At 37.3% G+C, this 12,410-nt stretch overlaps 1 protein-coding gene across 1 annotated transcript; it reads left to right on the forward strand.

Moving 5' to 3' along the window:
- The first annotated feature begins 469 nt into the window (after positions 1–469).
- LOC113096991 (gastrula zinc finger protein XlCGF57.1-like) lies at positions 470–12,140 on the forward strand. The gene is made up of 2 exons (XM_026262218.1): positions 470–792; positions 10,590–12,140. The coding sequence occupies exons 1-2, from the start codon at positions 654–656 to the stop codon at positions 11,783–11,785; spliced, it is 1,335 nt and encodes a 444-aa protein (XP_026118003.1). The 5' UTR covers positions 470–653; the 3' UTR covers positions 11,786–12,140.
- The last annotated feature ends 270 nt before the right edge of the window (positions 12,141–12,410 follow it).

Genomic DNA, 12,410 nt, shown 5'->3' on the forward strand with positions numbered 1-12,410 from the left:
ATATATTTGATAGCTATGAATACATCACAAAAAAATCCAAATAGAGCCCTTTCCCTACCTGGCTGTGGACCAGCAGTTTTGTGGGTGATTGGAATTATTCTTGAATTCAAAACAATATCAAAATATCAACACAGTCGGTTATGTGTTTACAAGGATATTCTGATACTGTTTTGAATTAGACAATATAAACAGCTAAACCGGTTTAAATTTTGAGGGTTTTATTTTTTATCCAGATTTACATGCTGCAACGTTGTGTGATTTTCAGTGAAATATTTCACTAATAATTAGCTCGTTTTTCTCCTCAAATTCTCACTCAGGAAGACCAAGATAACATGCGCGAGACTAAACACGCACGGAGTAATAAATTTCCTCCTCTCGTCGCTTCTCTCTCCAGTCCAGCGTTTGGCGCTAAACACAGACTCTGTTTGCCAAACACCTTTAAACCACAGAGGAAGAAGATTAGTTTCACCGCGCTCTCTGTTGTTTTGTAGGGATGTTAATCGGTTAGAATGGTTTCTGTAAGTAGAATTTTTTTTTTGAATCATGTCAATAAATACCTTTGATATTTTCATCCTCACAGTCGTGACTAAGTTTTAAAGCAAGCAGGAATATCTGGAGGAGTATCATCTGAACTGAGATCTGCTGCTGTAAAGATGATGTTTGTTAAAGTGGAGAGTGAAGACAACACGAGTGAAACAGAAACCTGGAGAATAAAACACGAAGAAACAGAAACCTGGAGAATTAAACAGGAGGAACCAGAAACCTGGAGAATAAAACAAGAGGAACAAGGAGGTTTGTGTTTATTCTTCATCTAGACTAGAGTTTTTTCCTAGAAATGCTCGATTATGGCAAAAATCGTAATCACAATTTTTTTGTCAATATTGTAATCATGCTTATTTTAACATGAGTGCCATATGCCCAAAACTTTACATTAGTAATTTATTTAAAGATAGTGATTAAAAAAATATATCACGGCCCGCAAAATTAGAAAGAATTAACTGTATTTCACTGTCTATGGTATCTGCAGAATTTAAAATAATAATTAAAGTGATGTATGACGCATTTTAAGAGCTAGTAAATTTAACACTATCATTAGTTTTGGACAATGTTTATGGTAACATACAGTATTGAACCATAAAATTACATGATTGACAGTTAAGATATACGTTTTCACACACACACACAAACATTTATGGAACAGCATTTCAGCCTTTAGACCATTTTTATTGAAAAGGATAAATCCAGCATATTACCTATACAGAAGTCACAAAGATTGAAATATAATAATAATAAATTGATTTAAATAAATAAATAAATAAATAAATATATATATATATATATTTATTTATTTATTTATTTATTTTTATTTTATTTATTTATTTATTTTTTTAAATATCTTAAATTAAAATATATTTTGAAATATATTTTAAATACATTTAATATTTTCAATATTTGATTTTAGCCACTTTTTAATATTTTACAGATATATTAAATATATATTGGACATATTTAAATGTATTTATATCCTTTACATGTAAATACATCTAGATATCAGACTATGTAAATGTATTATTTGCAATATATGTCTATATATTAATTTGCAATATGTTAACACATTACATTTCTGTATATATGTATGTATATAAAATTTCTATAAATTTACATATATTTTATAACATTCAAACATTTTATTAAATAAATTTTAATGTGTTTTATAGAAAATATTAGTGTTTACTCAAACTTTATGTAAAATTAAATCTCCACACATGTAAATGTTTTCATTTTAATAAATCAACAGATTATAATTTGCCCCTTCAATATGAATAGAATGAAAACTAAATTTGGTAACTAAATAAAACTAAAAAAATCTCCAGACTATGTAACATAAAACCATTGACAATATAAATTGACGTATTAATATAGAGAAGTGGTTTTCAACCTGTGGTCCGCGGCACCCTAGTGGGCCGCGGTGGTATAGCAGGTGGGCCGCCAATTATTTTCTGTTCATTTCCAAGTCCATTCTAGGGCTGTGCGATTAAAAGAAAACGTCCTAAAATCACGATTTGAGCGTGCGCGATTTCTAAATCGCTTTATTGCACAATTTTCCGCGGCCCTGACCTCCCGTAGTATGCTATCCGATCCCATCAGAATGCATTGCGCCTAGCGCGAGAACAGAGACTGGGCATATGCCTAACTCCAGGTTCACACACCGTCTGTGATGCGCCTTTTTTCTGAGCCAATGTTGATGGATCAGAGCATTCTCACTGCGGTAAAAGACTAGAAATAAAAACGTGCGAAAATATTTCATGTCTAACACATGAGCATAGAGTGAATTTGTTAGTGAACAGGATGCAGTTTAAGTGAGAGGAGACACGTTTTAAGTGTGCACACTCTCTCCTCGCAAAGCAGCGTGTATCTGAGCAAGCACGACTGGTTTTGTGACAAAGCAAAGGAAATCTGCGTGCGAACAGAGAGATTCGCACTCGTGCATTATTTTAATGTGCTTTCGTGTTATATTTATGCGCTCTCACTGCTGACCGCATACACATACTGTATACACACTGCAAACACCTGAGGCACCGCTACAATTAATGAGCTCTATGAACAATGCATGGTAAAAAAGAAAAAAAAGTCCCTGTATACAGGATTTTTTTTTTTTTTGCCACAAGTCTATACATTTTTTTTACATCTTCACTATAGTGATAATTTTGACTTATGTCTGTTCTAGAGATGTTACAACTTTTTGATAAAGCTCTGATTGGTTTTCTTTTGGAAATATGTTTCAAATTAATCCTGAATGCATTTATGACTGTAAAAGCATATCGGTGTGTCACAATTGCAAAATTTATCAAAAAAATCGTGATAGTTTTTTTTTTTTTTTTGTCCATATCGCACAGCCCTAGTTGATTCAATAAATACAGTTTAAAATCTATCTTCTGAGTACTAAGTTATTAACCCAACAATAGCGGGGTCAGTTAATTCTTTTGAAGTGGGCCGCGCAAACATATGTGTTTGGTTGTGTGGGCTGCGAGTTGAAAAAGGTTGGGAACCACTGATATAGAGAGTAGTGGTATATTTGGCATTTTTCTAAATCGGCACTGGCCGATATGTTTTTCTGCTTGGTTGATGTGTTTGAGGCGGGACTTTTATTTTGATGGCGCATTTAACTTTTATTCCAGTGCTCACATTCACCCTCTTGTTTTGCTGTCGTCGTTAACAGTCCGATACTCTGTATTGGCTCTGTTATTGGCACTTTCCGCAGATCGGGTATCGGTCAGACGAGACAGATCCAAATCCGATATTGTGCTTATACTATTGTGTTATTGTTGAGCCCCACGAAAGGCACAAAAACCTTATAAAACACCAAAACATTTTCGTGGACATTTTTCAAGTGTTCTTGAATAATGCAAAATATATTGCCGGGAAGAGCCAAGAACGCTGTTAGTTACACATTCTGATTAGCACGCAACGTAGTTGGAGTTCACATGTGCTTATGGGTCTTTTTGAATGTATATAAGTTGTAATGTTATATTTATGTTGTATAATTGTCTGAATATATAATGCGTTTCCCTGTGTTGAATAAGCTGGCAGCACTTTTTAGCAGTGTCCATTCAGCTCTTCAGCTTCATTACACGCAGCTTGATAAGCAATGCACAACATTAAAGGGTTAGTTCACCCAATAATCAAAAGGATGTCATTAATAACTCACCCTCATGTCATTCCAAACCCGTAAGATCTCTGTTAATCTTCGAAACACAGTTTAAAATATGTGAGATGTAGTCTGAGAGCCCTCAGTCCCTCCATTTAAGCTCTGTGTACGGTATACTGTCCATGTCCAGAAAGGTAAGAAAAACATCATCAAAGTAGTCCATGTGACATCAGAGGGTCAGTTTGATTTTTTTGAAGCATTGAAAATACATTTTGGTCCAAAAATAGCAAAAACTATGACTTCATTCAGCATTGTCTTCTCTTCCAAGTCTGTTGTGAGACGATTCAAAACGTTGCAGTTTGTGATATCCGGTTCACGAACGAATCATTCGATGTAACAGGATCTTCTTTAACCAGTTCACCAAATCAAACTGAATCGTTTTAAATGGTTCGCATAAGCATTAATCCACAAATAACTTAAGCTGTTAACTTTTTTAATGTGGCTGACACTCCCTCTGAGTTAAAATAAACCAATATCCCGGAGTAATTAATTTACTCAAACATTACTAATAGCATTACTAACTGAATTGCTGTGAAGAGAGAAATGAAGATGAACACCGAGCCAGATAATGAATGAAAGATTGACTCGTTCTCGAGTCAAGAACTGGTTGATTCTGAAGTGATTCACAGAATCAGTTCAGAATCAATCATCAAATCATCGGTTCTCGAATCGGACGTGTCCAACAGAAACGGTTCTTGACTCTAATTTTTGCAGCAGCATTGGGGCAATTGGTGATCCTCTGCCCATCTTGACTTCTGATAGACACTCTGAGAGGCTCTTTTTATACCCAATCATGTGTCCAATTGACCTAATAAGTTGTAAATTGGTCCTCCAGCTGTTCCTTATATGTACATTTAACTTTTCCAGCCTCTTATTGCTCCTCTTATGAAATCCAAAATGAGACAATATTTGGCGTGACTTTTCAAAATGTCTCACTTTCAACATTTTATATGTTATCTATATTCTATTGTGAATTAAATATAAGTTTATGGTATTTTGTAAATACATTTTTACTCACAATTTGTAGTCTCCAAACTTTTTTGGAATCGGGCTTGTATTATGCTTTTTACTGCTTTTTGAAAGTAAGTGTATAAAAGGAACAGTTTGTTTGAGCTGATCTGACAATCTGAATGAGAGAGAGAGAGATGCAGAGCATTGCAAGGAACAGGATCGAGAACTGCTGCTTTAGAATAGGGATGTAACAATCATCGGTTTGAGGATAAAACACTGTAAGTTTCCTCACAGTTAGTATTAATGTTTCATCTTTTATCATTAAAACTGTATTTGATCAACTTGCGATAAATAAATACTGTCCAGTCCAGTATAAAGCACCGTTTTCAGTAACAGTCTCACGTGCTCACAGCGCAGAGTAGTATGATTATATGAATGAATTATATCAGGGATTCCCAAAGTGTGGTTCGCGAGCTGCCACCAGGGTGTGCGCGAGAGGAAAAACGTCATGGCGGTCTGTTTTTTTAAATGGGATTTTTTTCACTCGAAAAGTTCCAGATGCATCCTCTTTCATTTTATTTTATGTTTGAGCCTATGCTCTTTGCAACTTAATTATGTTGTGGATTGTGTGTAGGCTAATTTTATTGTCGCACTTGAAAAGTTTCAGGTTGATCCTCGTTTTATTTATTTTATATTTATATTTTTATTTCGAAGCTTATTCTCTTTAATGATGTGGATTGTTTATAACTTCATTGCAATTTTATTCAATGTACTGTCGTTCTAATTTCCATAACCGTTATGTTATAGTGGTTCTCAACCTTTTTTTTCCACTGGGCCGCACTATGGTCCAAGTCCAAGTGCAAGCGGGTTGCACAGGTTCGAGTAGCAATGGGCTTTTTCACACTGCCTCCACATGTGCAATTGTGCTTTTGAAGCCTACTGACCACGCGCACCTGTCCGCACGGTCATAAAAAAAAGTGAGGTACGCGTTTGTCCTCTCAGAGCCTCCGCACACACTCTCCCATGACGATGATATTTCTTAAGTAAATGTTTAAATTAATGTAAATAATATATCATTGTAATTGTAATAGTATATAATTGTAAAATAATAATAATTGTAAAACTGGGATTTTTTTTTTTTTATTGTGTTCAGCATGGTGGGACGCATTTGAATTCGTGACAGGCCGTGGGTTGAGATGATGCTGCTGCTAGCTCCATGGTCATTTAATAGGCCTAGCATATTGTTTCTTTTACGCGGTTGAAAATAACCGTGCTTTCTGTTACTGAGCATGTGTCTGTCACTCGTCCTCTTAAAAGTGGAAACTTGTGCGTAGCTTTGTTGCATTATACCTCGCCAGCAGGGACTTTCTGGGGGGCATTTTTTTTACCCGGAACTTTATTTAGTTCCTGGTTCCTGCGGTGGAAACACACCAAGTACCAGGCCAAAGTCCCTAGTTCCTGGGTAAAGTTCCTGCGGTGGAAACGCGGCATAAGTTATTGTTGCCTTTCTAGCATCTCTAACCAGTCTGCCATTCTCCTCTGACCTCTGATTAGGAATGGGCGATATGGATAACGATACAAATGACGATAGATTATTTTCTTCTGTAAAATATCAGATTATGTTATGTTTAAGTTGTGTTCCAGTGACTGTGCTGAAAAAAAAAAAATCACACAATAACAATTACACAATAATAATTCAAATCAATTACAAGTTTAAAATGTAAACCGATTCTGTATTTATTTGTACTCTCATGGTGCAAAAATAGTGCAAACAGCAAAAGTAACAATCACCAACCATGTCTTCAGTTGTTTCAAAATTACAACAGAGTATAACTGCTAATAAATCCTGATAAAGTACCAAACATGTTAAAGTAACCTAATAAAGTAAAGAAGTTCAGTGTGAAACAAAACGGTCAATGACAGACACTCTATTAGAATGTATAATACGTAAATGGAACATGCTACCACCAATTAAGTAGTTAAATTTTCAATACTCTTATCCCATGGAACAAATTGTAAAAATAGTGCAATCACAATCAGAAAGTAACAATCCCAACTATGTCTTCAGATAGTTTACAAAATATTGCAAAACAAGATGATAACTTAAAACAAATCAATAAATTAAATTTAAATAAGTTTAATTAAACTGTAAACACTGATATACTCTTGCAAAATGTAGAAATGAGGCGGACATGAACATGTCTGGTAGTGCAAGTATAACACACATACTAGTGTGATTCAGTAGCTTTCAAAAAAAGAACAGGGCTCACACCTCACGATTTTTGGTCAAGAAGACCAACATATCCACTGTATAGCTGGTTTTAGAAAAAACCTTTGGGATGTCACTACATTTCCAGCAGCGCTGAACACCCTCTCTGAGGGTGTACTAGTAGCGGAGACGCACAAGTACTTTTTCACCAAATGACTGATGTTAGGGAAATTCGCCTCATGTACCTTCCACCATGTAAGTGTATTGCTTTCACCATCTGCAAGTGGCCCATGCAGGTAGTTGTTTAATTCAGTGCACCCCATTTTTCAAAAACAATGGGGAATTTCAACCCGAAGGAAGCTGACTGAGTTGGTTCTTGTCACATGAGCTAATGCGCTTGCGTCATTCTGAGATGTATTTTACTAGATGTGGAGCGGACATGACTAGAAAAAACAAGCGCGTCTCTTCCATTATAAGTGCACATACCGCATTTGAAATAACGAACTTGAACACAAAAAAAGACGTGATATGTCAACAGCCCCTTCATCGGTCGAAATGTTTACTTTCAGTTAACGGTTAAACGGTCAATATGAGCATCCCTAACAGGCATATAAATATAACATAAAAAATTAATTAATTTTAAGCCACACAAAGTCTACATGTTGGTATTTCTTGCTCGGGAATCTGCCATAAAATAAAATATGTTTATTGATCTTTGAAAAGGTGTACCTGCGTCATTATGCCATTATCATTATATTAGTTGAAACCACTGATCTATTATTATAGATCAGTGGTTGAAACTGCTTTTAGAATGACAATATTATCGTTTATTGCGATAATTTCTTGAACAATTTATCGTTCAGCAAAATTTGTTATCGTGCCAGGCCTACTTATCATAAGGGACGCAATTAGCAAATGCGCTGCCAATTTTCATTTGGGTGGGAATTTTCTTACCCCTAGGTAACGTTACACTTGTAGTTTTCGCCTCTGTTGCCTCGCGTATCTTCTGAGTTTCTTCATACTCTGGTTTGTGTTTGTGTTTCAGATGGTGGAACAAATTGGACGCGTTTCCACTCTTTGTAATGGCCATTTTTCTGCAAACTTTGCATATAACCGTAGTTTGCTCCTCAACTGATTTTCTGTAACCAAACCAGTTCCAAATTGTGGAGGTAGCTCCTCGCTTAACATCGTCCGCACATGAATAGTGAATCGGGCACGCGTACAAAACTACGTCATCAACTAGACTTATCGTTATCGTGAGGAGACAAATTTTTTTTTGTGAGGAGAATTTTCAAATGGTATATCGCAAACAACAAGATATCGCACATCCCTACCTTTGATATCAACAAAGCATTTTTGTAAACAGCTGCCACACATATTTTCTCTTTTTCGGACCATTCTCTGTAAACCCTAGAGATGGCAGATCAGCAGTTTTTAAATACGCAGACCAGCCTGTATGTCACCAACATCCATTCCAAGTCACTGGAATCCCCTTTCTTCCCCAGTCTGATGCTCAGTTTGAACTTCAGCAAGTCCTCTTCACCACATCTAGATTGTTAGTTGCTGCCATGTGTTTGATTTGTGTGTGTGTGTATGGAATGATATTCCAGACATTATTCAAAAGGAATTGCAAATTGTATTTGCAATTGCGTTTTCAATTTGTTGACGCATAAAATGTGACATAATCCAAATGCAAATCACGCATTACCATTTGCATTTTCGTTTAAGTGAACACAGTGTCTGCCAAATTTAAAATGGAAATGCAAATCCGTTTGTTATTGTGATTCCCATATCTTGTGGGAAGATTCCCATATCCCCTGTCATATTTAAATAGCAATATTAATTACCACATTTGCCTTTTCACTCTCTCTGCACTGCGCATGTAAACTGCCAAAACTCAAATGGAATCGCAATTCTTTTTGCATTTGAATTTCCAACGTCTACACGGAAACCTGTCAATCAAGTGACAGGGGTGGGGCCATTTTATTGGGCGTGTTTGCATTGGGAAGTGACGTCACTCACAGTCGACGGTAATAAAAGATGCAATTGATATAATATTTAGTTTCATTTGTAATGACTGTATATATACACATTTCCCTGAACTATGTACATTTCTGCTGCTGTAATTGTTTAAATGAAAAATGAAAGGAGGCAGTGGTATTTCATATCCTTTTTCATTTTATTGTAAATATACAGTGAGGAAAATTGCAGTAGTCAAAGCGAGCTGACATTTTATCAAGTACGCTGCTGTTTGCAGAATTACCGGAACTGCATCCTTGCGGACATCACACTCCCGAGTCGAATCCACAAAGTCTGAACTGCTGAGGATGCAAGTCCAAAATCAGCGTACTTTGTATTGAGAAATGCGTGCAGACCTACGTCACCAGTCTATTTGCCTAATCTTCCTGGTGTTACGGTTCAACTGGTTACCGTGTTATCTGGTGACCAACTTCCTGGTTCAGGTCTCCATTGCAGGAGTTCTGGAACGACGGCAGTAGATTCGGCGATTCTGAAAGCACAAACTGACGCGATATTAAGTGTTTATTAAACACGGACTTGCTCATTGCATGATTCAGATGTTCTTGTAAAGATTACAAGTTATTAGTATGATCGCCAGTTTCGCGGCTGAAGTATTTAGGATAAACAAAAAAATAAAAATAAAGTATGTCTGTGTTGGTGCGGGTTTTGAACACGCGCTAAAAGACTGCATGCAGCGTGACGACAGATATCAAGACAGGACTCTCGGCATCACATCGTGCAGCTGCTGAATCAAGGAAATGTGACCATGTTAACTTGTGACCTGTGCTTACCTATTATGAAAATAAACCATAGCAGAACACTGACTACATTTTATGGTTCATGATGTTAAAGAATATTTCATAACGTCTCAGACAACTGTACATTTGTGGCTACTGTGGTTTAATTATAAACACTATTGTTAACTCATATTTACGAAAAAGTAAAAAACATGGTACTTTTTAGTATGATCGAAGATACAAAAATTCTACTAGAACAGACTTGTATATGTGCATTCCCAGAAGAGATGAGAAATGGATTCATGTTCAGCACCACAAATAGAACATAAAGTGTCAATATCAGGAAACATCTTTTTTAAGTAAAGCGTCACAGGATAGAAAAGATGAAGTAATTTGTAAGACACATCCTTAACCTTATTGGTTAAGTATTTAGATGACAAAGTCCACACTAATTAATTAATTAATTATTTATTAACGTCGACTGTGAGTGACATCACTTCCCAATGCAAACACGCCCAATAAAATGGCCTCACCCCTTGATTGACAGGTTTCTGTGTAAACGTTAACAATTTGCAATTCCTTTTGAATAATGTCCAGAACATCATTCCATATGTGTCTATATATATTGAGTAGCATTTGGACCAGTCCGACATAATTTTTCATAAAATTGTACAAACAGTCACAGAACCCTCTAGGTTAGATAATTGTGAAGATGATCAAAGATATTTAATACTTCTCCTTACAGAAACATGGGGTTTGTGTCTATAATGTTTTAACATTTTGAATATCATTGTAACTCAAAAGTTTCAAGGAGGTTTGATTTGTAAAACTGCATCAAAAGGAACTTCATTTTATATAGAAATTGTCTTTACTCCATTACAACTGGGTTCATTTTTATGTAATTTTACGGAACTCTTTTCTCCCCAACTTACTGACAAATGAACTGTTTATGCTTTTATTTTAGAGTTTATTGAAGAAAGTGAGGAGAACAAAGAATTAAATGAAGTTCAAGAGAAAAATCATGTCAAAACTGGAGAAAAACATTTGAGTTGCTCTCAAACCAAACAGAAAAATGTAAAGAAAAGAGGAGCCAAGAAATCTTTCACCTGCACTCAGTGTGGAAAGAGATTCACGCGCAAATATAAACTTGATGTTCACTTGAGAGTTCATACTGGAGAGAAACCATTCACTTGTGATCAGTGCGGGAAGCGTTTCAGACAATCATTAAACCTTAAGAGACACATGAACATCCACACTGGAGAGAAGGAGTACAAGTGTTCATACTGTGACAAGAGATTCGGTTGGTCAGGAAGCCTGAAGAAACACAAGTTAATACACACTGGAGAAAAACCGTACACATGTGATCAGTGTGGAAAGAGTTTCAGACAAAAAGGAAACCTTGTGACACATATGAAAGTTCATACAGGAGAGAAACTGTTCTTATGTAATCAATGTGGAAAGAGTTTTTCACTCTTAGCAAACCTTAAGGATCACATGAACATCCACACTGGAGAGAAACCTTTTAAGTGTTCACACTGTGACAAGAGATTCCGTCTGTCAGGACACCTGAAAACACATGAGAGGATCCACACTGGGGAGAAACCGTACACATGTGATCAGTGCGGGAAGAGTTTTGCAGCAAAAGGAAGTCTTATGGCACATATGATTGTTCATACAGGAGAGAAACTGTACACATGTGATCTTTGTGGAAAGAGTTTGAAATGCAAATCTAGCCTTGATGGTCACATGAGAGTTCATACTGGAGAGAAACCATACACATGTGATCAGTGCGGGAAGTGTTTCACACAATCAGTACATGTTAAAGAACACATGAGCATCCACACTGGAGAAAAACCTTACAAGTGTTCACACTGTGACAAGAGATTCAGTCAGTCAGGAAGTCTGAAAACACATGAGATGATTCATACTGGAGAGAAACCTTACAAGTGTTCACACTGCAACCACAGATTCACTCATTCAGCAAATCTGAAAACACATGAGAGGATCCACACCGGAGAGAAACCGTATCACTGCACTGAATGTGGGAAGTGTTTCAGTCAATCATCTTCTCTACACAGACATACAAAAAACATTCACAGAAAAAACAAAATAAGTAGATCATCTTCTGATGCTGCCTTTTCATCAAACTTGAAACGGTAATGCATTTAAGCAGTATCATCTGGATTAATCTGTTGTCTTGTTTCAAACTGACCGTACAAAGAGGAGTTGTGGAAAATCCTTGAGTCATGAGTTGAACCTTTCCAACGTGCAACAATATTGGAGAACTGCATAGTTGGAGTGCATTTATAGAAAACCAGTTTTTACGATTTCTGAATTCCTCAGCATCTGCTGTAGATGGACACTTGATGGGAATGTGGCAGCCATTCTTCGGGAGAAGGAGGGACACACTGCTGAAGATCCCTCGCCGCTGTGGTGAATCCGCGGTGCCCTCGAGCTGGCGAGGTATGTGCTCGAGGCGGTGGGCTGGAGCGAGTTGCCGGGGACGGTCGAGCCCACGATATGGAGGGGCGGCTGCCGTCCGTGATGGAGCGGAGGAGTCGGCCCCCTTCGCCAGGGGGCCGGAGCCTGCTGCCTCCGCGATGGAATCCGGAGGGGCAGGGAACGGGGGACTCCTGCCGGCTGCCCAAAACCAGAGGAGCCGTCCACCGGGCAGCGGAGGAGTGTCGTGCCGTCCGCCGAGGGCCGTCCAGTGCCACCGCCAGGCACCGCGGAGGAGATCACCCAGCTGGTGGAGGGCCGAGCAGCAGTGCGTCTGTGAACCGTA

The sequence above is a fragment of the Carassius auratus genome, unplaced genomic scaffold (assembly GCF_003368295.1).
Source record: "Carassius auratus strain Wakin unplaced genomic scaffold, ASM336829v1 scaf_tig00216060, whole genome shotgun sequence".
Lineage (NCBI taxonomy): Eukaryota > Metazoa > Chordata > Actinopteri > Cypriniformes > Cyprinidae > Carassius > Carassius auratus.

Excerpts from the sequence above, each read along its gene's own strand:
- LOC113096991 (XM_026262218.1), top strand. The coding sequence starts at position 654 with ATGATGTTTGTTAAAGTGGAGAGTGAAGACAACACGAGTGAAACAGAA. Across the intron at positions 793-10,589 it reads AAAACAAGAGGAACAAGGAG|AGTTTATTGAAGAAAGTGAG; the intron begins GTTTGTGTTTAT and ends CTTTTATTTTAG.